Source organism: Aureococcus anophagefferens (genome assembly GCF_000186865.1).
Source record: "Aureococcus anophagefferens unplaced genomic scaffold AURANscaffold_7, whole genome shotgun sequence".
Classification (NCBI taxonomy): Eukaryota; class Pelagophyceae; order Pelagomonadales; family Pelagomonadaceae; genus Aureococcus; species Aureococcus anophagefferens.
The window spans coordinates 1443620-1467399 of record NW_008705567.1 but is presented as its reverse complement, the minus strand read 5'-3'; the positions used below and the strand labels follow the sequence as shown (position 1 = coordinate 1467399).

The 23780-nt window shown below is 71.5% G+C and overlaps 9 protein-coding genes across 9 annotated transcripts; 4 read left to right on the top strand and 5 right to left on the bottom strand.

Moving 5' to 3' along the window:
- Positions 1–1829: 1829 nt before the first annotated feature.
- On the bottom strand, positions 1830–2309 carry AURANDRAFT_25440 (hypothetical protein; the record flags this gene model as incomplete). Its single annotated transcript, XM_009037893.1, has 1 exon — positions 1830–2309. A coding segment is annotated over one exon (480 nt), but the record flags the coding sequence as incomplete, so codon positions are not given.
- A 3747-nt stretch (positions 2310–6056) lies between these two features.
- Positions 6057–6668, top strand: AURANDRAFT_63597 (expressed protein; the record flags this gene model as incomplete). The annotated part of the gene is made up of 1 exon (XM_009038044.1): positions 6057–6668. The coding sequence occupies one exon, from the start codon at positions 6057–6059 to the stop codon at positions 6666–6668; it is 612 nt and encodes a 203-aa protein (XP_009036292.1).
- A 240-nt stretch (positions 6669–6908) lies between these two features.
- On the bottom strand, positions 6909–8039 carry AURANDRAFT_60046 (hypothetical protein; the record flags this gene model as incomplete). The annotated part of the gene is made up of 1 exon (XM_009037892.1): positions 6909–8039. One exon carries the CDS (start codon positions 7977–7979, stop codon positions 6969–6971), a length of 1011 nt encoding a protein of 336 aa, XP_009036140.1.
- A 196-nt stretch (positions 8040–8235) lies between these two features.
- On the top strand, positions 8236–9915 carry AURANDRAFT_63596 (hypothetical protein; the record flags this gene model as incomplete). The annotated part of the gene is made up of 1 exon (XM_009038045.1): positions 8236–9915. The coding sequence occupies one exon, from the start codon at positions 8236–8238 to the stop codon at positions 9913–9915; it is 1680 nt and encodes a 559-aa protein (XP_009036293.1).
- Positions 9916–12792: 2877 nt separating this feature from the next.
- AURANDRAFT_25149 (hypothetical protein) lies at positions 12793–13833 on the bottom strand (the record flags this gene model as incomplete). Its single annotated transcript, XM_009037891.1, has 1 exon — positions 12793–13833. A coding segment is annotated over one exon (1041 nt), but the record flags the coding sequence as incomplete, so codon positions are not given.
- A 618-nt stretch (positions 13834–14451) lies between these two features.
- Positions 14452–15126, top strand: AURANDRAFT_63594 (hypothetical protein; the record flags this gene model as incomplete). The annotated part of the gene is made up of 1 exon (XM_009038046.1): positions 14452–15126. The coding sequence occupies one exon, from the start codon at positions 14452–14454 to the stop codon at positions 15124–15126; it is 675 nt and encodes a 224-aa protein (XP_009036294.1).
- Positions 15127–16454: 1328 nt separating this feature from the next.
- On the bottom strand, positions 16455–17528 carry AURANDRAFT_63593 (hypothetical protein; the record flags this gene model as incomplete). Its single annotated transcript, XM_009037890.1, has 1 exon — positions 16455–17528. One exon carries the CDS (start codon positions 17526–17528, stop codon positions 16455–16457), a length of 1074 nt encoding a protein of 357 aa, XP_009036138.1.
- A 277-nt stretch (positions 17529–17805) lies between these two features.
- On the top strand, positions 17806–18750 carry AURANDRAFT_25371 (hypothetical protein; the record flags this gene model as incomplete). The annotated part of the gene is made up of 1 exon (XM_009038047.1): positions 17806–18750. The coding sequence occupies one exon, from the start codon at positions 17806–17808 to the stop codon at positions 18748–18750; it is 945 nt and encodes a 314-aa protein (XP_009036295.1).
- Positions 18751–19720: 970 nt separating this feature from the next.
- On the bottom strand, positions 19721–22970 carry AURANDRAFT_71486 (hypothetical protein; the record flags this gene model as incomplete). The annotated part of the gene is made up of 2 exons (XM_009037889.1): positions 19721–21814; positions 21944–22970. 2 exons carry the CDS (start codon positions 22968–22970, stop codon positions 19749–19751), a joined length of 3093 nt encoding a protein of 1030 aa, XP_009036137.1.
- Positions 22971–23780: the final 810 nt, after the last annotated feature.

The window sequence follows — 23780 nt, the reverse complement described above, 5'->3', positions numbered from 1 at the left end:
GGCGGGTCGCGGCGCCGCGGCGGCGACCGGCGCGGCGACCGGCGCGGCGGCGACCGGCGCGGGGGCCGGCCCGCCGGCCGCGGCGGCGACCGCCGGCCGCGGCCGCGCGGCGACGGGGACCGCGAGCTGCTGTAGGACCGGCGCCGGCGCCGCGACGAGCTCCGCGAGCTCCAGGACCGGGACCGCCGCGCGCGCCGCGGCGTCCGGCTCCGGCTGTCGTAGGAGCTCCGGCTCCGGCTCCGGCGGCCCCGCGACCGCGACCGCGAGCTGCTCCGCGACGACGACCGGCTGCGCCGCCGCGACGAGCTCCGCGACGACGCGCTGCGGCCCCGCCGCGTGTTGTTCGGCGGCGAGCGAGAGCGCCGGCTCGGCGGCGAGCGAGATCGCCGGCGCAGGGAACCCCCTGCGTCCATGCTCCGCGGCGAGTTACTGCACAGCCGGCTTCTTGCCGCAGCGCAGCGAGCGTCGGCGACGCTAAGCTGTGGCCAGCGAGGTGCGCGCGCCGCGTCCCCGCACCCGACACCGAGAGAGACGAGCTGGCCTTTTTACACGTCAGCACGCGCATCTAATTCGTTGGTGCGCGGGCATCGCGGCGCAGCGAGATTGAAACGAGGGGTATATTCTGACGGGAATGAGAAATACCTCATCTTGCGCTGGGAAAGCCCCCCGATACCTCGCAGGTCCGCGGCCGGTCGCGCTCGCGCCCGTCCCGCGCGCCGCCGCGTCCGCTCGTCCATGCGCGCGCCGCGGTCGAAGGAGGAACACCGCCAAAAATATCTGTCAATCCTCCGATTCCACCCTCCGAAACGAGGGACCGTGACGATATTCGGAAGGACCGACCAGTCCGACTGACGACTGCCCCGCCGCCCGGACGCGCCTCCCGCGCGCCGCCGCGACGGCCGCGATACGCTGCCGCCTCCGCAGGTCGCGGCGACTCCGCGCCTCCGCCCCTCGACCTCGACCTCGTCTCGGTTCGGCGCGGCGCCCGCGTCCGCCTCCGCGCGCTTCCCGTCGGCCGATGATGATCAATGATGAGCGTATGTCGGACCGGTTCGCCGGCTTGAAGAAAGACACATTTTAGACTACGATGGACTTAGGCTCCTCCCCGCCGCGGCCCCCTTCGAGAGACGCGCGCGGCCGCCCCGGCGACCGCCCGCTCCCCCCGCAGGCGTCTCCACGAGCTCCGTGGCGCGTCGGCCGCCGCCGCGACCTACGCGCCGCGGCCGCGACCTAATGCACAATTAAGTGGCCGCGCGGGGGATCCAGCCGCAGTGCGGCGACGCGACCTAATGCACAGTTAAGTGGTCGCGCGGGGGATCCAGCCTCACCAGCGCGCGCCGGATGCTCGTGTTGCTGACGCAGCGCTTCTTGGACCGGTCCCACGCGCATCGTCGCTTGGACTGGGCGTGGGTTAACAAGGCGCGAATCTTGTCGGCGCGAATCTCGTCGCGCTCCTGCTTGAGACGCGGGCCGCGAATCTCGTCGTCAACGAATTCGAGCTGGGCGGCAGCCTCTGATCTGCTTTTCAGGGCCGCGACGGTCGACCGCAGCGACGCCCGATCCGCGCGCTCGGACGCGCACCGTTCCTCGTCCGTGATCCGCTCGCACGCCGCGTCGCCGCACGACGTGTTGGTCCATTTTTCCACGGCGTACGTGAAGTCGACGTCATCGAGGCCGGACGACAGGTCATGCATGTTCCCCATGTTGCGGCCGAATTGTTCCGTCTCGTCCAAACCCATCACGCGCTGGTGGTCGAGCGCCGTGTAACGACCGATCTTCTTGCCCAGTTTTCCGGTGCCTCCGCTCCAGGACTTGACTCCTCCAACCCCCTGACTCAGTCGATAGCCCATGTTTTCGTCCTCGGCCCCCCATCCCTCAAACTTGTTCGAGTAGCCTCCGACCTCCGCGTACTGCGCGTGCGATATTTGCAGGGCGCCGCCGACGAGCATCATGTTGTGCTCCTTGTAGTCCCACTGCGACGTCGTCGAAAGCAGCAGCGTGGGCTTCTCCTTCCACGCGTAGTTGTTCTCCGGATTCTCGGGGATCTGATCGACGTCGTGGAGCACCATGTAGTCGTGGCTGCCGTTCGTCAGATGAAAGCCCACGTTGAAGAGCTTCCCCTTGTTCCAGGTGCCGTGCGGCGACTGCTCGACCACGACGATGTCGAAGGGCACCTTGACGAAGTCGCACATGTAGGCCGTGAAATTCCTCAAGTTCCGATCGCGTCCGATGCCTTGCGCGAGGGGGTCGCCGCCACCGTCCTCCCGGAAGGGCACGACGATGGCGAGGCGGTGCGACGCGTTGGTCGACGGCGCGGGGATCTCGTCGACTTCTCCTGGAGCTCGAGGCCGTCGGCGAGCTCGGGGCGCGCCTGCTCCGCGCCTTTCGGCGAGCTTGGCGAAGAGGGCCGCAAACTTGTGCGCCTCGTCGAGCTCCTTCTGGAGCTCCGCGACGGCGGCGGCGGATCCGTCGTCGTCGAAGAGGATCTGGCGCGGCGGCGGCGCGGGCGGCGGCTTGGGCGCGCGTGCTTCGTCCGCGCGGCGCTCGTCGGCGGCGGCGCGGGCCGAATCATCCGCGCGACGTCGCGCGGCGGGTTCGCGACGCGCGTGGCGCTCGACGTCGAGACGTTCGGTCGCTCGAGGCGCGCCGTCCGTGGGCGAGTCCTGCTGCGCTCCGAGATCCGCGAGCTGAGTCTCCGCCAGGCGAACCCGGTCGCGGAGTTGGTGGATCGATCGCTCCTGGTCGTCAATGATGTGAAACGCCGAGATCCATGTCCACACACCGACCAGGGCGAGGGCAATCAGGGCGACCTGCTTCACCTGGCATGTGCGCCGCCTCGCGCGTGGCATCACGACGCGTCCAGGGGCGCGCAACATCGCGTCGCCAGGGGCGAGTCGCATCCACAAAGAAATCGCTCAAATTTCGACACGGAGCCTCCGAGCCGCGCCCCCTTCGCCTCGCGCGCGCAGCGGTCGCCGCGCGCCCGATATTTACGCCGCGCTCGCGCCCCGGGCGAGGTTCGCGGACTTGCGCGGCGGCCGGAGGGACGTCGGGGACCGGGGGTCGTCGTCCTTGGCCGGGTCCGCGGGGTTGCCCGGGAGCTGCGAGACCTTGTGCGCGTGCGCGTGGTCGAGGGCGTGGGCCGTGGCACCGAGGGCGCCGAGGAAGTCGGAGTGGCGGAGGAAGTGGGCCTTGCCGCCGAGGGACTTGAGGCTGTTGGCGATCGTCGCTCGCGCGAGCGGGTTCTCGTCGACGAAGCCGCCCGCGAAGAAGACGCGCTGGCGGCAGCCGAGCTGGGCCGCGTGGGCCCGCGCGAGGACGCAGCAGGACTGGGCCACCATCTCGAGGAGCGCGCGGCAGACGTCCGCGTCGGACGTCGACCGGAGGTCCGCGCGCGAGAGCTTGCCGAAGCTCGCCGCCGTGAGCGACGGCGGCAGGCCCAGGTCCACGCAGCCCGTGGACCCGTAGATGTCCTCGACGAGCGTGTCCACGTTCGCCGCCTCGCCCTCGGCGGCGAGGGCCAGCGCCTCGTCGAAGGTCGTCGCGGACGTGAGCGCGCGCGCGAGCCCGAGGAACGTCGCGCCGCCGAGGGCCTGGCCGGGGAACAAAAATTCCAGTGCGCGTCTTCGACCGATGGTGACACGAATTCTTCAAAAACTCGACGAGAGAAACGATCTGTCCAAAAATCAGCCGAATCGACGTCGATGCGACCGAGAAAATTCGCCGGTCGTTTCCCGCGCCGCCGCGCGCCGTGCCGCCGACGCGCGCGTAGCCCTCGCGCGACACGAGCAGGCACGACACGCCCGAGCCCACGTTGACGAGCAGCAGGGGCAGCAGGGGCTTGGGCCAGTGCGCGAGGGCCTCGCACGCGCGCGCGTCCGACACCGTCGGCGGGCTCGACGGCGCGCGCGGCGCGGCGCGCGCGGCCCGGAGCGGGTCCGCGGGCCGGAAGACGGGCCGCCCGTCGGCGCGCTCGGCGACGGCCGCGGCCCGGTCGGCGCCGGTCTGCACGTCGCTCGCCGTGTAGAGCTCGTCGTCGACGCCGAGCTCGTGCAGCAGCAAGATGCCGTCGACGATGGACTGCATCTCGCGGAAGGGCGTGAGCTCGATGCCCAGGGCGCTCCGGAAGGTCTGCCGCAGCTTGTGCGCGCCGCCGCCGGCGGCGACGATGCGCCGCGAGATGCGCCGCGCGGATTCGTCCTCGTCGTCGCTGCAGCCGAGCGCGGTGAGGACCTCCTCGAGCTCGCCCGTGGACGACGAGACGAACTGGAGCGTCATGGGCACGCCCCCGACGTCGCAGTGGAGCCGCAGCCGCTCGTGGGCCCGCCGCGGCGCCGCGATCCCGCCGCCGTCGCTCACGGGCGTCGCGATGACGAGCTTCGTCAGAGTGCCGCCGAGGTCGAGGCCGAGCTTCACCGTCGCGGGCGCGCGCGCGAGCTCCCGGAGCATGGCGCAGCTCGCGGACATGGACGGCTGGCGCGCCGGGGAGCCGCGGCCGTCGTCCTCCGACGGCGCCGGCGGCGCCGCGAGCGCCGACAGGAGCGGCGTCGACGACGCGCGCCGCATCCGGTCGCCCGGCGCGTCGATCTCGCCGAGGAGGGCCTCGACGCGCCGCTGGCGCCGCGCCTCGGGGTCGCCGCCGAGCTTCGACCCGGCGGACCCGGACCGGTCCCGCGCGTCGCCCCGCGGTTCGCCGCCGGCGTCCTCCGGCGACGGCGGCCGCGCGGGCCCGGGCGAGAGGAACGCGGCCGCGCCCGACGTCAGCGACGTCGCCGCGTCCGTGAGCATCTGCGCGTAGCCCCGCGGCGACGCCGGCGGCGGCGGAGAAACGTCGGCGGCGCCGGCGGCGGCCGTCGCGAGCGCGCCCGCGGACCGCGACGGCCGCCGCCGCTCGCCGAGGCCGAGCGTCTGCGTCTGCAGCGCCAGCGCCTCGCGGCTCGCGACGCGGCTCGCCGGCGGCTCGGGCGCCGGCGGCAGCTTGTTCCGCGGGTCCGCGCGCTGCAGCAGCTCGATGACCCGGCACAGCGTCTCGCGGTCCGCGGACCGGCACAGCGCCGCGGCGGCCTCGCGGAGCGACGGCAGCAGCGAGTCGCCGGTGGTCTCCGCGAAGCGGTGCCGCAGGAACGGCGAGTTGATGTGGCCCCGGAAGCTGTGCCGCCGGCTGCCGTTCCGGTTGAGGTTGTTGCGCATCATCTTTCGGCGGGGGTGCGGAGAAACGGGTTGCTTTTGTGTCGTCCCCGGCGGGCCGCGCGGCGCGCGGAGGCGGGCGCCGCGCCGCGCGGGCGGAGCGGTGTTCGTGTGACGGGCGCCGCGGGTGTTACGAGGGCCGGCGGTCGCTTTTCTCTAGAACGCCGGAGAGCGGCCCACCATCTCGAGAGGCCTCCTTCAGTTCACCTCAAACTCCGCTTCGCAGGCGCCGACGAACGCCTCAGCGACGTCGTCGCCCCGCTCCCAAGTTCTGGCCCTGGACGCGGTCCTGGAGGAACCCGCGCAGACACGTCTCGCTGGCGACCGGCAATTCGCTCCCCACTCGCGCGGCGACCGCCAAAGTGGCGGACTCTGAGTCGGACACCGCCGGTCTCGCCAATGATCTCTGCGCCGCTGCTAGCGGACACAGCGCAATACGAGCAGCGAACTACAGTAACATGTCTTGGAGGGCGGAACATGTTTGGCCGCTTGAAATTAACTTCACCATAAAACCTTGAATTTCGTATCCGAAGGCTTTGGTCGCGGCCACCTCGACACAAGATCCGATGGGCCGCGCCACCGTCTGCCTCGTCGCTCTCGCAGCAACGACGAATGCCTTCTTCACGGGGACCCCGCTGCGCGCGCGCGTCGCGCCGCTGAACATGGCGGGCAAGAAGCAGGGCTCTTCCAAGACGAAAGCCGATCCCATCTCCGACGAGTGCAGCGCGGACGACGTCTCGGCCCCGTCGGCCGACTGCATGGATTCGTACCAGGGCGCGCCTCCGGCGCAGGCGGCTCGCGAACGTGTGACGGGTCGCGTCGCCGGCCCCTCTCGCATGAGCTACACCGCGATGCCTCGCGAACCTCCGATGCTGCCCGCGGCGCCCGCGAGCGTGTCCCAAAAGGTCGACTCCCTCCTCACCGAGCTGGGCTTCGCCGAGACGGAGGACTCGCTTCCCAAGAAGATCGACATGGCGGTGAACGAGCTCGGCATGAAGAAAGAGGTCAAATCGATGAAGATGGTGGAGAAGGTGGACGCCTGCCTCGCGACGCTCGGGATGACGGTGGCCGGAGACGAGGCGGCTTTGGTGGCGCCCCAATCCCGGGAGACCCAACCCATGGATTTGGCGGCCCGCGGCCGTTTCAACGGCATGGCATACGGACCCATGCCCCTCGAGTACTACGGCGGCGGGTACGGCTGGGGCGGCGGGTACGGCTGGGGCGGGATCTCTCCCTGGGGTGGGAGTGGCCTCACATTCGCCGGCATCCAACAACGAAGCTACTACGGCGGCTACTACGGCGGCTACTACGGCATGGGCTACGGCGGCTACGGCGGCTTCTACGGCCGCGGCTACGGCGGCTACGGCATGGGCGTCGGTTACGGCTACGGCGGCTACGGCGGCTACGGCGGCTACGGCGGCTACTACGGCTCTACGACCCGTGGCCGCCGCTGGTACGACTCGCCCTACGGCGGCTGGTAGACTGGCCCGCGGGCCGCTGGCTCCGCCGGCCCCGCCGGCCGCCGTCGCGCGCCCCGAAGACGCTCGCGGTCTCGCGTCGTCGCAGTCGCCACTGTGCCCCCCCCTTCCCTCCCCCTGTTGTGTCAAGCTCCCCCCCCCCTCCCCACCCCGAAGCCTCCAGAAGGACGGGCACGGTAACTGTGTCTCGAAATGAACCGTATTCTAGTTTGCTCCGGCCGCGCGCCGCGCGACGAAACACCACACGGGAAACGAACTAAACGGGGCGCGGCGGCGGGCGCCCGGGGCCGCCCTCGACGCGGCCTAGGCGAGGCAGGAGGCGAGGTGGCGCTCGAGGCTCTCCTTCTTCAGGTCGCGGCCGATGAAGACGATGCGGCTCTCGCGGGGCTCGTCGTTCCACGGCTCGAGCGGCTCGCCCGAGAAGAGCATGTGGACGCCCTGGAAGACGAACTTCATGTCCTGGCCCCGGATGTTGAGGATGCCCTTCATGCGGAAGATGTTGACGCCCTCCTTGGCGAGGAGGTCCGTCAGCCACGCGTTCACGCGGACCATGTCGAGCGCGCCCGCCTGCCGCAGGCCGATGGACGTGATCGAGTCGTCGTGCACGTGCTCGCCGTCCGTGTCGAGGAAGTCGGGCTCGATGTCCAGCACCTTCTTGAGGTCGAAGGCCTCGACGCCGAGCACGAAGTCGAGCGCGAAGCCCTTGGCGCGCTCGCAGCGCTTCAGCGGCGCGACCTTGTTCAGCGACCGGAGCTTCGATTCGACGGCCGCGAGCTCGCCCTCGTCGAGGAGGTCGCACTTGTTCAGGAGGATGCGATCCGCGAAGGCGACCTGCTCCACGGCCTCGTTCTCGACGCCGTCGGGCTTCTGCTCCTCGAGGTGCTGCACGATGTGTTTCGCGTCGACCACCGTGACCAGCGCGTCGAGCCGCGCGCGCTCCTTGAGCACCTCGTCGACGAAGAAGGTCTGGGCCACGGGCGCCGGGTCCGCGAGGCCCGTCGTCTCGACGATGACGCCGTCGAGCTCCTTCATGCCCGGCGCCAGGAGCTTGTTGAGGATCCGCGACAGGTCCGCGCGGACCGTGCAGCAGATGCAGCCGTTGTTCATCTCGAAGATGTCCTCCTCGGCGTCGATGCGCCGCCGCACGAGGCGGTCGTCGATGCCCAGCTCCCCGAACTCGTTGACGATGACGGCGTACTTCTTGTCGCTGCGCTCCACGAGGATGCGGTTGAGCAGCGTCGTCTTCCCGCTCCCGAGGTAGCCGATGAGCACGGTCACGGGCACGCGGCCCTGGCCCACGGTCAGGGACGCCATGGTGTCGCGTGACTGACGGCGCGGGCGCGGACGCGTGGCAGGCGGTGGCGCAGCAGTCGCGGAGCGCGGACTGAGGTGCCGCACCAGACTGCGTGCTCGCGCTCCGCGTAGGCTGAAATTTCACTCAACATTGCCCGAACCGCTGTGCACGAGGCAGCCCACAACGAAGGCGTTTCGAGGTCGCGAGTCCGCGCGCTGTGGCGGCTCGAGAAGCGTATTCGCGGGGTTTTCCAGCCTCGGACGCGCGCACACAAGCATGAGCTTCGTCTACGGCAAGGGCGAGGGCCCGACGGCGCGCGACCCCTTCGACAAGGAGTGGTGGCGCAACGTGAGCTCGCGCCAGGCCGTCGTCAAGCAGACGGGGTCGCTCTGGGCGGACCAGTCCATCAAGCGGCGCAAGCCCAAGCCCATCACCTTCCCCGAGCCCTGGGCGGGCCCCGGGTTGGACCGCGTGCCCGTCGTCGTCGTCACGGGCGGCCTCGGGAGCGGGAAGACGGCGGCCGCGCGGGGCCTCGCGGCGCGCGCGGCCGCCGAGGCCGCGGCGGGCGGCCGCGTGCGCGGCGGCCCCGTCGTCGTGGTCACGCACCGCTACTGGCAGGAGCACGGCGTGACGCCGCCGCCGGCCGGCGGCGGCGACGTGCGGCACCACGCGGTCTTCGATTTCGGGAACGCGTGCATCTGTTGCGCGCCCGACGGCGACTTCCAGGCGCTGCTCAAGCGGCTCCACCCGGAGGGCATCGGCTGCGTCGTCGTCGAGACGACGGGCACGTCGGACCCGGCCCTCTTCGCGCGCATCCTCTTCCAGGACGCGGTGCTGCTGGCCAAGTTCGCGCTCCGGTCGATCGTCGCCGTCTTCGACGCGAGGACCGTCGAGGCGCAGCTCGCCAAGCCGGACCGGCCGGGCGCGAAGAACCCGCACCGCCTCCAGCTGCTGTCGGCGGACCGCGTCCTCCTGAGCCACGGCGGCGACTGCGGCGACGGCGGCGCGGCCGCGGCCGAGGCCGCCGCGGCCGCCGCGGGCGACGGCGCGGTCGCCGTGGACGTCGTCGAGGACCTGCGGCGCGGCGGCGCGCTCTTAGATGATGCGCTGCGACCGGCCCTCGACGCCGCGGCGCCGGGCTTCGCCGTCGACGCCGTCGACGCGCGGCGGCCCGCGTTTTTAGGCGACGCCGCGTACGACGCGGTGCGGCCCTGCCGCTTCGTCAAGGCCATGGTGAGCTTCGCGCCGAGCGACGGCGTGCTCAACGCCGTCTGCATCCTCGAGCAGGGCTTCGTCTACGAGAAGCAGCTCCGGGACCTCGCGGCGCGGCTCGGCGGCGCGCTCCGCGGCGGCGAGATCTGCCGCTTCAAGGCCGCGGGGCTCCTGCGGCTGCCGACGGGCCGCCTCGAGGGCGTGCTCCTCGACGGCTCCCTGGACCGCTGCGACGAGGCGCGCGTGCCCGTGGACCCCGCGGCCGCCGCGCGGGGGCCTCGATCGGCGTTCGAGGTCATGGACGAGGCCGCGGACGACTCGAAGCTCGGCGAGGCCGGCGACTGGGCGCCGGACGTCGGCGCGCCCTGCGTGCGCCTCTTCGTCATCGGCAAGCGCCTCAACGCCGCGGCCCTCCGCGCGGCCGTCCGCGCGACGGTCATCCCCGAGGGCTTTGTGTACGCGGCGGACGAGGAGCTCGACTTCGGCCTCTTCACGGACGGCGACGACGCCGCCGACGACCCGTTGTCGCGCCTCATCGCGGGGGCCCCGGCGGAGCCCAAGACCGAACTCACCGTCGACCTCGACGGCGCGGCCGTGACGCTCTTCCGCCGGCCGGACGGCGGCTACGCGGCGAAGCGCGACGGCAACGACGCGGAGCTCGAGGTCATCAAGATGTTCGCGTCGGCGCTCTACGTCTCCCTCCCGGACGTCGCGTCCCTCCCCGCGCCGCCGCCCGTCATGTAGGCGCGCGCGCGGGTAAACGTCGTTCGTGTTGCAGTGCACGTCGTTTCTGCCGGACATGAAAAATACGATGTGAGAGCCTGCCCGACATGGTGGTCGCAGCCGAAGAGGTGGACATCCCGGAGAGCTGGAGCGGCGTCGTCCACGACGCGCCGTTCGTGCGCCATGCGAAGCCGCGGAGCTGGCTCGAGTGGGCGCAGCTGCTCTACTCCGAGCGCCACCTGCACCCGCGCGGCGACGGCCGCGTCGCGCCGGCGACGACGCTGGCGGCCTTCACGCTCTGCGACGTCGCCGTGTCCCGCGCCTACACGCTCGAGATGACGGCGACGGCCGGCGGCGAGAAGCGCGTCACGCGCGGCCGCTTCGCGGAAAAAACTATCGCGGAGCGATGGCCCCGCGGCGGCTTCGTCCGCGGCGTCGTCGAGGCCGCCGAGGACCCGCAGGGGGAGGCCTACACCGTCGCCTACAGCGACGGCCCCTACCGCACGGACGACGCCAGCGCGCCGCCGCCGGGCTACGCGCGCGGCGCGACAACCGCGTCGAAGGACGGCGTCCGCGTCGCGCGGCCCCTGGCCGCGTGCCCGAAGACGGGCGCGCCGCGGCGCGTCGTCCTGCGGGGCGTGCCCGCGGCCCTCGTCCGCGCGGACGCGGCGCCGGAGCGCGCCGCGCCGCGCCGGCCCGCGGCGATCCTCGCGCTCACGGGTGTGCAGGTCGCGGCGGCGCTCTGGTGGCGGCGCTACGGCAAGGTCGGCCTCGTCTTCGCGCGCACGCGCCGCTCCGGCGACGCGCCGGGCCCGCGATTCCTCTTTTATCGGTTGGTCGGCGCCTGGCCGCGCTGCGGCGACCTGCGGGGCGAGGTCTGGCGCCTCTGGACGTACCAGTTCGTCCACACGTCGTGGCTCCACCTCGCCGCGAACTGCTTCGTGCAGCTCCTCTTCGGCGTGCCCATGGAGGCGGTCCACGGCTGGCGGCTCGTGCTCCTGATCTACTCGGCGGGCGTCGTCGCGGGGCCGCTCGTGTGCGCGGTCTGCGACGCGTACGCGGTCGTCGTCGGCGCGTCCGGCGGCGCCTACGCCTTGCTCGGCGCGCACGTCGGGGCCATCTGGAAGGACTGGGACCGCCTCGCGACGGGGACGCACATCCCCCGCGGCGCGCGGCTCGCGCTCTTTTCCTCGATCCTGCTCGCGGACGTGTCGCAGTGGTACCTCACGCGGCAGGACGACGTTTCGTATTCGGCGCACCTCGGCGGCGGCGGCACGGGTCTACTTTTAGGCGTATTGGTGCTGCGGCGGCGGCCGACGCGGCGCCACTTCTTCCGGCGGCTCCGGCGGCCCGCGTTCCTCTGCGCGCTGATTTTTTACGTCTTCTTCCTCGTCTTCGGTATTTCCTGGTACGCGGCGACGTGGCCGCCGCGGCCCGCGTCGCACGCGTGGTACGACAACGCGAAGCGGTCCCACCGCCCCTGCTGCTTCCAGGTCCTCGAGTGCGGCGAGGACCCCGCGGACTTTGCGGATCTGACCTGCGCCAAGAGCAGTGGCAGCTACGTGCTCGAGGACTTCTCCGCGCGGGCGTACGGCACGTGCGGCGCGCTCCGCGACTACCGGAGAAACTCAACTATGTAGCGACGAAGCGGGCGAGGGCCTTCTCCGCGTCGCTGTCGCCCACGAGCAGGCCGCCGTAGCACGCGGGGATCGACGCGTCGTCCGCGACTTCCCGGAGCGCCTCGAGCGTCTCCGCGTTGGACCGCGTGACGCGGATCTTGCGCTGCGTGCCCGCGGCGACGAAGGGGCGGATGAAGCGGTAGACGAGCGCGAACCAGGACGGCGCGTTCGCGATGACCATGAGCCCGCACCGCTCCGGGTAGCGCGCGCGCGCGAGGACCGCGCACCGCTTCACGTAGTCGAAGCGGACGCCGCGGCACTGCGCGAGCTTCAACCCATCTAAATCCAGGACCGTCACGTTGTAGGACGCGGGCCCGTCGGCCGCCGGCTGGAGCTCGCGCCACGTCCACTCGTTGAGGAAGACGTAGTGGCGGAGCATCGCGTCCGCGTCGACTCCGGCCTCCGCCAAACCGTCGACGTCGACGCGGCCGACGTTCTCGACGTAGACGGGCTGGCCGTCGCGGCCGCTGCCGGCGTAGTAGTGCGGGTAGCACCGCCGGATGGCGCCGTAGAGCGGCCGCGGCTCCGCGAGGATGCCGTCGACGCGCTCCGCCGCGCGCCACCGCCGCGTGTCGTCCCAGCGCCGCCGCGCCTCCGCGACGTCGCCGCCGCAGCTGGCGACGTACTTCTGGGGCACGTTCGCGTCCGGCGCGGCGTCGGGCCGCGGCGCTCGGCGCGCGACGGCCATATCCGCGGCCGCGAGGTTCGCGCGGAGCCGCAGCCAGCGCAGCGCGGTCCGCGCGCGCCGCGCGAGGCCCGCCCATTTCGTCTCGCGCGCGCCCGCGCGCTCCGACGGCGTCGGCGCGTTGAGCGCGTGGCCCGGCCGGTCGCAGCGCGCGATGGCCGCGGCGACGTCCGCGCGGAAGCAGCGCGCGTCGTCGGCCCGCGGCGCGTCCCAGGCGGCGTCGAGCGCGTTGCCCCGCGCGGCGGCCTCGGCGAAGCGCACGTAGCGCAGGCGCCGGTCCGCGCCGAGCACCGCGTGCGTGCCCCGGAGCAGCGACGCGGAGCGCATCGTGAAGAGCAGGTCCCGCGGCACGCGCGCGAGCAAGGCCGCGGCCGCGGACGACGGCGCGGCGTCGTTCTCCGTCAGCAGGTCGCGCACGTGGCCCCGGAGCGCCGTCGCGTCGCTCGCCGTGATCTTCGCGCCGAGAGACTTCGCCTCGCCGCGGCTCGACGTCGCCGTCAAAAGCAGCCGCGCGACCTCGAGCGCCCGCGGCCCGTCGTCGGCGAAGTTCAGCGCCACGGCGTGCGCCGTCGCGCTCTGGAAGTCGCGCGTCGCCAGGGACTCCCAGAGCCCGCACAGGCTCCGCCGCGTCGCCGGCGCGAGATTCCGGTAGAGGCCGTGGTCCAGGATCCAGAGCGTAAAATCGCCGCGGCCCCGCGGCTCGACGAGCTGGTTCCCGCCGTGGGGGTCCGCGTGCACGAGGCCGTGCTCGCAGGCGAGGTCCGCCAGCGCGCTCACGAGCGCGTCGCCGACGCGCCGCTTGTCCACGCCGTGTCGCGCGTGCGCGTCGACGTCGTCGACGCGGTGGCCCTCGACGTAGTCCATGGTCAGCACGCGCTTCGTCGTGTGGCTCCAGTGCACGGCGGGCACGCGCACGCGCGAACCGTGGCGCCGCGCGAGCAGCGCGCCCGCGCGCTCCGCCGTCGCGCCCTCGTTCACGAAATCGAGCTCGAGCTCGACGCCGTCGCGGAACTCGGGCAGGAGCCAGGCCCAGTCGTCGGCGATCCGGGGGTCCGCGAGCCGCGACAGCGCGAAGCAGACCTCGAGCGCGTAGAGGTCGCAGGCGATGGACGCCTCGAGCGCCGGGTGCATGACCTTGACCGCGACGGCCGTCCCGTCGTCGAGCGTCGCGGGGCGCACCTCGGCGATGGACGCCGACGCGATCGGTGGCCGCAGGTCCCGGAAGGCGCCGGGCCCGAGCTCGCGGTCGAGCAGCGCCCGCACGGCGCCGTCGTCGCTGCAGGGCTGCGAGTCGCGGAGCGCCGACAGCGTCCGCGTGTACGCGTCCGGCGCGACGTACTGCAGGGAGCCGACGTGCTGGCCGAACTTGCACAGCAGGCCGCCGTAGGTCGCCGCGAGGTCCCGCAGGCGCGCCGCGCCGCGCGCGTGGCACGCCTGGACCTCCTCCGGCGTCGTCGCGCCTTTGTACTCGGCGATGGTGCGCAGGCCCTGGAACGTCACGTCGCCGACGCGGAACGCCGCGCGACCGGTGCGATCGAGGTCGTCGCGATAGTACGCCGCCGGCGCCAAGGCCATGCAGGCCGCGGCCGTCGCGCGCTGCATCGCGTGGCAGCCTTGCGGAGAGGCAGCACAGAGAGGCGGCACGTCGCTCGACGTCGAGCGATTGAACGCCAACATCACGGCACGATCACGTCCATAGCGGCTCGATGGGGCTGCCTCGCGCGCCGTAGCGCCGGTTCGTCGACGTCTGCACGCGCCGCCGCGCCGATGCACCGCTTCGCGCACCTCGCGCCGAAGCAGGGCAAGCCCGAGCCCAACTTCGTGGGCACGGAGGACGAGATCGACGCCAAGTGCCAGGCGTATTTGAATTCCCACGGCTACCTGCCCATCGACGCCCACTACGCCATCCTGCGCCTCGACAAGACGGTGCTGGACCAGGAGTCCTTCGACCGCGCCTTCCGCAAGCGCTACGACAAGGAGATGAAGAAGCTCGAGAAGCTCCGGGACATGGGCGAGGACTACGACGGCGGCGAGCGCGTCTTCCGGCGGCTCACCGTCGCGCACCTCGCGCTGTGCAAGCACGCCTACGAGCAGGGCGGCGAGGCGACGGGCGTCACGCCCGACCCCTTCGACCTCGACAGCGCCAAGGGCAAGCTGAAGACGGCCGTGCGGACGTCGCTGAGCGCGGGGCGCATGCGGAACATGGGCTTCGGCTACTTTGGGGGCAAGAAGGCCGCGGCGCCCGCGCCCGCGCCGGCGACGTCCAAGGCGCCGGCGCCGGCGCCCGCCGGCGCCAAGCCCCGGCCGCGGACGCCCGAGGCGCTCGCGCCGCCGACGCCGCCGAGCCGCCTCAAGGGCGCGGTGCGGAGCTCGATGCGTTTATGGAAGGACGGGCGGCCCACGCCCGACGAGACGCCGCCCTGGGCGCCGGACAAGCAGCACCCGAGCCTGCGGGGCAGCATCAAGGCCGCGACGCTCTTCGGCGGCCGCGGCGGCGACGGCTTCTTCGCGCCCGCGCCCGCGCCGGCCTTCGACCCCCGGGCCAAGCTCAAGGCCGCCGCGCGGTCGTCGACGTCGGCCATGAGCCTCTTCGGCGGCGCCAAGGAGAAGGGCGAGGAGCGCGCGGAGCAGGCGCGCAAGGCCAAGGAGGAGAAGGGGCCCGAGAGCGTCGACGAGGCCAAGTCCTACTTCCAGCGCCGCCGCTCCGAGCGCGCCGAGGCCAAGGCGAAGCGCGAGCGCGAGGAGAAGGAGCGCTTCGACAACTCGCGCCTCGGCAAGCTCCAGCGCGAGCAGGAGCTCGCGGCCCTGCGCGAGCAGGGCGAGGCCGCGGCGCCCGCGCCCGCGCCCGCGCCCGCGCCGAAGGGGTAAATTTTAGTAGCCGCCGCGGGGCGAGACGAAGGCCGCGACGACGCCGGCCGCGTCGCGCGGGATGAAGGTCGCGGCGGCGACGCTGGCCGCGTCGCGCGGGACGGCGGCGCACTTGGTGATGACGGAGACCCAGACGCGGCGGTGGTCGGCGCAGTATCGGTCGAAGTCGGCGAAGCGCTTGAGGAGCTCGCGCAGCTCCGGGCGTTCTATGTTTGACACGAGCGCCCCCGCGCGGAGGAGAGCAAGGAGCGCGCGACGGCGCCAGAACTCGGAACGGGTCGCTGGGCGCACACTCGGGGCTGGTTTGCCCGCGAGAGCAATGCACGGATGAGCAGGACCTGGAATTTCGAGTGGAGTGTGCCCGTGTAAGGTTCTCGCGTTCACATCGGCAGCAGCCCTGACGAGAGCGGCGAGGACTCCGTGCGTTTTTGGCCCTGGTTCTGTACTACAGCAAATCGCGGCGAATGATAGCGGTGTGTAACCACTTGGGTTTCGCGCATCGACAAGCGCGCCTCCTGCTACCAGGACGGACACCATTTCGTCGGAACGCGCGTGGAACAAAGGCGCATCGATGATCGGACCCTCGAAGTTCGCGTTCGGGTCGACTCCAATCTCGAGCAATTGCCGGACCAGCAGAACGTGATTGTTTCTTAGTGCGTCGTGAAGATGGATTCGCGCTAACCTTGAGCCGGGTCCTAGGATCGCGAGGTCGGCCCGAGCAACAGAGATTTGATCAGCCATCGCGAGCTTGAGCTTTTCAACCAGACATCAACAAGCCGACATTTCCCTCTTAGGGAGAGCATCCCCTGGTTCCGGGCAGCCACAATGAGTGCGATCGAGGCTGCCGGCACGCCAAAGCCGCTCAAGGGCAAGTTCGCGCGCCGCTTCCGGTCGGCGCGCCTCGCCGCCGCGGCGGCTTCGAAAAGCGACGACGCGCCCGACGGCCCGCGCAAGAGGCGCCAAGAGGAGGCCGACGACGACGCCGACGAGGAGCCCCGAAAGCGGGTCGCTACGACGCAGACGAAGCAGGGGCTGGAGCAGACGAAGAACGAGCAGAAGAAGGAGAACCGGCGCCGCCTGGCGTCCGCGGACCACGCCGAGGAGTGCGACGACGACAACGCGTCCGTTTTGAGCGCGGACTACGCCGAGGACGCGGACGACCTCGAGCAGGAGAAGCGCGGCCGGGACCGCCAGGCGGCGGGCGGCGCGAAGAAGAGCAAGGGGCCCGTGGACGCGAGCGCGGGCGAGTTCAAGTCGACCATGGCGAACAAGCTGCAGGGCCTCGACGTCGACGCGGCGTGAGCCCGCCGTCGCCTCCCCAACCCCGGCTAGATGCACTCCCTATCCGGCTGGGCGTCGAGGGTCGCCGGGGCGGCCTCGGCGTCCGGGGCCGCGGCGCGGACGTCGCGGACGCGCATGAGGATGTGGTCCTCGTCGAGTTGCTGCCGCGCGACGGACGCCTTGCCGAGGCGCCGCCGCACGAAGGTCTCCGTGCGCGGGAAGCCGCCGGAGGCGATGACGACGAGCACCGCGGCGCCGCCGATGAACGCGCCGACGAAGAGGACGACGACGACGAGCACCGCGGCCTTTTGCCGCAGGATGAGCTTCGTCGTGTCGGAGCACGTCGGCGGCGGGTTTCGCCGCTCCAGGGCCGCGAGGGACTCGACCTGGGCCGGGTCCGTCACGGCCGACGCGTCGCAGACGTCGAGTCGCTCCGACGCCTCGAAGACGACCTCGTAGGGCAGCGCGAAGTCGCGAAACGCGTCGACGCTGTCGCGGTAGTTCACGAACTCGTAGACGTGGTGGAAGCCGCGGGGCGCGGGCAGCGGCGCGCCGTCGTTGCCGTAAAAGGCCGTGCCGCGGAGCGTCGCGCGCACGGGCACCGTCGCGTTGCCCGCGGCGCCGCCGAAGGTCCAGCCGGCGGCCGAAAACTCGTAGAGCATCTCGAAGGCGATGTAGCTGTTGTTCGCCGCTCTCCGCCACAGGTCCGTCGCGATGCCGCGCGCCGACGACAGCCCGAGGTATGTCTCGCCCTCGGGCGCCGCGGCGAGGAACTCGTTGGACGTGCGGAGCTCGTGGCGCGCGAGGTCGACGGTGAACGAGCGGCGCTCCGGCGTCGCCGCGCAGCCCGCCGCGACGCGCGGGCCGCCCCGCTCGCGGCGTTCGGTCCACTCGACGACGACGCCCGAGGCGAGTTCGACCAGATGGCGCGACGCGCCGCCGTCCTCGACGACGACGAAGGCGACGCGGCCGTGGTCGCCGTCGTACGCTTCGTGCTGGAGCGTCGTCGTGTTCATATTGATGAGGTTCGCCTCGACGCTGAGGGAGTAGGTTTCCGGGAGCAGAGGAAAGTCGCGCGCGTGCACGGTTGCGAGGAGGAAGCACGAGGTCATCGAGAACATTCGAGCCATCCTCGACGGGGCCGGGAGCAGAGGAAAGTCGCGCGCGTGCACGGTTGCGAGGAGGAAGCACGAGGTCATCGAGAACATTCGAGCCATCCTCGACGGGGCAGCCTCCAAAAACAACGAGGAGTCAATGTAGGGTGCAACTAGCTCGCCAAACGATCGAGTGGCAGCTCGTGCCACAGCCGGCCGCATTGCGTGCGCGCCGCCGCCTGCCCGCATCGATTGCATGCGCCTGGCCGCCCTGGTCGCCTGCCTCCTCGCCGCGACGGACGCCATGGCGCTGCCGAAAAGCCTGCGCGCCGTGCTGGGAGGCTCCGGCTCGGCGATCATGGGCGAGGCGGCCATCGTCGACGCCGTCTGCAAGCTCGCCGGCACGGAGACGCCCGTCGTCGCCTACCTCGGCACGGCGACCTACGACTTCGAGAAGTTCCGCGAGGGCCAGGTCAAGGAGTTCCGGCGCCGCGGCTGCGAGGTCGTCGCCGTCGACGTCGCTCGGACCGCGCCGCCGCCGGCGGACGTCGCGGCCGCGCTCGAGCGCTGCGACGCCGTGCTCGTCTCCGGCGGCAACACGCTCTTCGCCGTCGACCGCTGGACGGCGCAGGGCGTCGACGCGGCGCTGGAAAAGGCCATGCGCCGCGGCGCGGTCCTCTGCGGCGGGAGCGCGGGCGCGATCTGCTGGTTTGACGCGGGCCACTCCGACTCCATGGACCCGGACTGGTACGCGGACGTCATGATCGCGGGCGGCGGCGCGGCGGACCCGGCGTACAAGGTCGCGCCGGGCGAGAAGCCCTGGCCGTACGTCCGCTGCCCGTGCCTCGGGTTCCTGCCGGGCCTGGTGTGCCCGCACCACGACCGGACGCAGTCGAACGGCGTGCTGCGCGCCGAGGACTTCGCGGGCATGCTCCTGCGCCACCCGGGCGAGCAGGGCGTCTGCATCGACCACTTCGCGGCGCTCGTCGTCGACGGGGAGGACTACGCGGTCCTCGCGCTGGACGGCAAGCCGGGCACGCTCGTCGCCGGCGGGACCGAGCCCGACTTCAGCGGCGCGGGCACGCCGGCGATCTGGCTCAAGTCCGTCGAGGGCGGCCGCGTCGTCGCCAAGGCCGCCCCCGCCGCGGGCAAGCTCGCGGACATCCTCCGCAAACCGACGGCGGTCGTCGAGGACGCGCGCATCGCGCGCGCCCGCGAGGAGAACCCGAGCAACGTCGAGCGGCCCTAGGTTAACCATCGTAGGCCCTCGTACTCGATGGTTTCCGGGGCCCGGGACTCGTCGCGCCCCCGCAAAAGTCGACGTCCCCGCAAGTGCCCCCGCCAATTAAAAAAAGGCATTTGACCTCGAGCTCCGACCTCGTGTTCAAACTGCTCGGCTGCGAGGTGGGACGCCTGGCAGCCCGCTGCCTCACTCCGCACCCTAGAATATGAGCGAGTCAACACGCATAATCATAAACGCTGGAGGCAGGATTTTTGAGACATCCAAAACCACCCTGCTCGCCTCGGGGTCGGGCTATTTTGAGGGGCTGCTCGGGAGCACGGGTGAAACAATGAAGGGCAAGAAGCGCGCGCGCGTCAGCGCGGATGCCGGGGATGACGCGCCCGCTGAACTATTCCTCGACCGCGACCCGGATGTATTCGCCGATGTGCTGAAGTACATGCGCGCGAATCGCCTTCCCGCTGCGGTGCGTGCGGACGCGCATCGCCTCGACGATCTCAAGTCGGAAGCGGAGTTTTTCGCTTATGACCGGCTGGTTGCGGCTTGCGACGAGGCCCAGCCCGCACTGCCGCATGCTCGCAGCGTGACTCTTCATGTTTTTAAAGGTCCGCGCAAAATACTTTTCGGCGATGTTGTGTCTATTCCTGTGCCGGCGGGCCAGGTGCTCTGCATTTCCCATGTCATGGCTGAATTCGACGATGGGTTCGGGCGGCTAGGAGTGGAGCGCGCCGCAATAAGCGCCAGCAACAGCAGCAAACATATGATAATTGCGAAATACGTATATGACCACAAGGATGCTTTGAACTCAGCAGGAAGCCTCAGAAAGAACATAGTGATGGACGGCGGTGAAAACGAGGAAGTGCAGTTAATTGCGATTGGCTCATCTTGGAGCGTCCACGCGTGGGTTGGCCACCCCAGCAAAATCCCCGGCCTCAGCTCCAAGATCTAGGTGCTAAGTAACAGAAGACTCGAAGAGAAAAAACAGGGAATGGGGTTATCCGGAACTGTCAATCCTCGGCGAGGAACTCCTCGTCGTGGGACGCCGTGTTGTTGAAGTACCAGAGCGAGCCCGCGGCCGTCGCGACGAGGCCGAGCGCGCCGTCCGCGGAGGGGCAGAGGCTCGTCGGCGCGGCGTCGAGGCCGAGGCGCGCGAGGGGCGCGAGGCTGACGACGCCGTCGCTCGCCTCGTCGGCGACGGCCCAGACGTCGAGGCGGTCCGGGAGCGCGACGAGGACGACGCGCTCGCCCGTCGCGAGCGCGGCCGCGCCCGCGGCGCCCGCGGGGAACGCGTTCGCCGGGAAGAGCAGGTCCCCGCTCCGCGCCGCGGCGACGAGCCGGTCGCCGCGGAAGGGCGCCAGCGCCGTCGCGTCGGCGACGTGGGGCGCGGGGCTCTGGACGAGGTTCTTGTCCGCGGCCAGGGCGAACGTCGACGCGGCGCCCGACGCGTGCAGCGCGGCCGCGCCGCTCGCCCCGAGCGCCGCGAGGCCGACGACGGCGTCGCCGGCGTCGACGGACCGCTGGAGCAGGCCGCGCCGCGCGGCGTAGCAGGCGACGCGGGACCCGTGCGCCGCGAAGAGGAGGTCGCCGCGCGCCGCGAACGCCAGACCCGCGCAGCCGTCGGGCAGCTTGACGCTCAGGGGCACGACGCGCCGCTCCGCGAAGACGACCAACGTCGGCGACTTGTCGAAGCCCACGGCGAGCAGGTCGCCGTGGGCGCGCATGACCGTCACGCGGCGGCCCGGCGCGTCGGCGCCCGCGTAGTCGAGCGTCGCGTCCGCCGCGCGCCGCGACGGCGGCCGGCCCGCGTCGACGACGCGCACGCGGCCGTCGGCGTCGGCGCAGGCGAGGTCCGCGCCCGTCCAGGCCACGAGGCCCGTCTCGAGCTTGGCCTCGAGCAGGAGCGCGCAGCCCGCGTTCCGCGGGTCTCCCGACGGTTCGCGCGGCGGCGGGCTCGAGTCGAAGAACCAGGCGCCGAGGTCCTCGGTCTTCGGCGGCTCCGTGTCCGCGTCCGGCGCGCCGTCGTAGTTGAGCGCCTCCCGCGGCGTCGGCGCGGAGACCTCGAAGCGCTCCTCGCTGCCGTAGCCGGACGCCGCGTCGTCGTCGCCGAAGCAGCCCGACTGCGCGAGCTCCGCGGACGCGGCCGTCGCCAACTCAAAGACCGGCGGCGGGTCGCTGCGCTTCACGTCCCAGACGCAGACGCCGCCGTTGTCGTCGCAGGTCACGAGGCGGTCGCTCGGCGAGAACGCGGCGCACGTGAGCTTGCCCCCGTGCTCGTCGATCTCCGCGGCCGCGTTCGCCGCGGAGCGGCCGTCCGTGGGGCGCGCGCAGATGATGCGCTTGTCCGTCTCCTTGGACGTCACGAGAACGGTCCCGTCGGTGGAGAGGCAGCAGAGCGCGTCGCGCGCGTGCTGCGTTTGGTTGGACCCCTGCGCGAAGAAGGCCGCGTCGAACTTGGACGCCTCGGACCGCTCCGTGGCGACGACGCGGCGCACGTCCAGACCCACGAGGAACGACGCGCGCCGGTTCCGCCGCGGCGGCGCGGCGCCGTCGGCCGCCGGCGACGCCGCGAACCCCAAATTCTGCCGCGCGAGGTCGACGCAGTAGACACCGCCGTCCTCCTCGACGCAGTAGAGCGTCATGGGCCGGTCCGTGGCCCAGAAGACGTCCTCCAGCGGGCTCACGGACCACTTGGACTCCGCGAGGTCCACCGCGAGCGGCGCGCGGTCGAGCGAGTCGCCGTCGAAGAGCGACACCTTGACGGGGTCGCGGCTCGACACGGCCGCGACGACGCCGTGGTGCGGCGACACGGCGACGGCGACCTTCTCTTCGACGGACCCGCCCCAGGAGTTGGGCGGCAGCGCCGCGTCGACGTTGACCATCTTGAGCGGCGCGTAGTCGTCGCCGCACGCGTAGAGGACGACGTGGCCGTCGCGCGCGCCCGTGTACATGAACTCGTTCCGGAAGGCGACGGACGTCACGGGCCCGCGGTGCTGCTTGAGCTCCTTGACCGTGCGCACGACCGCGACGTCGAAGACGCGGACGCTTCCGGACGCGAAGCCCACCGCGAGCGTGCCTGTGTGGAATTCAAATCTTCAACCCGACTTCAATGTGCGCGATGCGACCGTTTCGACGCAAGCTCTTCTGCCGTGCTTCGAGAACCCAATGAGAGCGATCGATCCGTCCAAAAATCAGCCGAATCGACTTCGATGTGACCGAGCTAGAGAGCTCTCAAGTTTGGTCAGGACCCCCCAAACCAGTGGTTGAATTCGGCACAGGAGCGTGCCCGGGTCGAAGTTCGGCCGCCAGGCGAGCGACAGGGGCTCGTCGCTGGGCGACGCGAACTCCGCGAGCTGGCCGCCGTTGATCTCGTCCCAGACGCGGATCGTGCCGTCTTTCCCGCACGTCGCGAATCTTCCGCCGACGTCCGCGTGCGCGACGTCGAAGACGGCCCCCACGTGGCTCCGCACGAGCGTGGAGTAGCCGTGGGCCGACACGTCGAGCACGCCCAGCGAGCCCCGCGACGTGCCGCAGGCGATCTTCAACCCGTCCGGCGCGACGGCGACGTCGACGACGGGCGCCTCGTGCTTCGCCTCCATGAGGTAGTCGCTAAAGTCCAGCGGCCAGAGGCGCACGTAGCAGTCGTCCGACGCCGTGACGACGTAGCCCGGCGTCGCGTCGACGCGCCGGATGGGGCCGTCGTGGAGGCGCAGCACGCAGAGCAGCGCGCGCTGCGCGTAGCTCAATTGGAGCACGTGGCCCGACGTCGCGGCGACGAAGACGACCTTGTCGCCGCGGCTCAGCACGTCCTCGACGCAGGCCCCCGGGTCGTTGGCCGCCCGCAGCGCGTCGGCGACGTCGAGCCCGTCGCGCGCGCCGTAGACGGGCTCGAAGCACAGGTCCGTGAACGTCGCGTCGCGCGCGTACTCGTGGAGCGCGCCCGGGCAGCCCGGCAGGTGGCCGTGCTTGAGGCGCCAGAACCGCACGTTCTCGCGGCCGCAGGACACCAGACGGTCCTGCTCGTAGGGCGACCACTTGAGGGCGACGACGTCGAAGTCCGAGAGCTGCTTCGACAGCGTCGCGTACGACAGGTCGAGGTCGCGGTGCGGGTCCGCGGACGCGTCCAAGAGCTTGTTGTGGGGCGCCTTCTTCAGGTAGGGCGCGGCGCCGAGGCCCCGGCGCTTCACGGTGACGTGCTTCTTGCCCGGCCCCGCGCGCGCGACCTTGAGCATCTGCGACAGCCGCGGCACGTCCCAGACGACGACCTGCACGCGCGCGTGGCCGTCGAGGCCCACGGTCGCGAGGCGCTTGGCGTCGTGGCTGAAGGCGAGGCAGGTCACGGCCTTGAGGTGGGGCCGGAAGTCGCAGAGCCACTCCGCGCCGCCCGCCACGTCGCCGCCGCCGGCCGCGGACCAGAGGCTCACCTTGGGGTCGCCGCCGCCCGACTGCGCGGACGCGAGCGTGAGGCCGTCGCGGCTCGCGGCGAGGACGACGATGGGCTCGCCGTGGGACCGCTTCGGCGAGTCGTCGACGAGGAACCGGGGCGCGTCGCCGTCGACGTCGACGCGCGCGACGGCCCGGCCGGACGCGTAGACGCAGCGGCCCGGCGCCGTCCAGGCGACGCGCGGCGACTTGAGGCCCGCGTAGCCGATGCGGTGGGCCAGCGTCAACGCCACGGAGGCCTCTTCGACCTCGCGCGGCGCCTCGACCTCCACGGGCCGGCGGTGCTGCACCGTCGGCGCGGCCGTCGCGCGCCGCGGCGACTCGGGCGAGTCGGGCTCGCTGTCGTGGGCGCCCGGGTGGCCCGCCTCCAGGGGCGGCGCCGCCGGCGCCGGCGCCGGCGGGAAGCGGCGGAACTCCGAGGGCTCGAAGCGGCCCGTCGCGACGCTCCGGAGCCTGTGCCGAAACCAACCACTGGTTTGGGTGGTCCTGACCAAATTTGAGAATTCTCTAGCTCGGTCAAATCAAAGTCGATTCGGCTGATTTTTGGACGGATCGATCGCTCTCGTCGAGTTCTCGAAGCCCAGCCGAAGAGCTTGTGT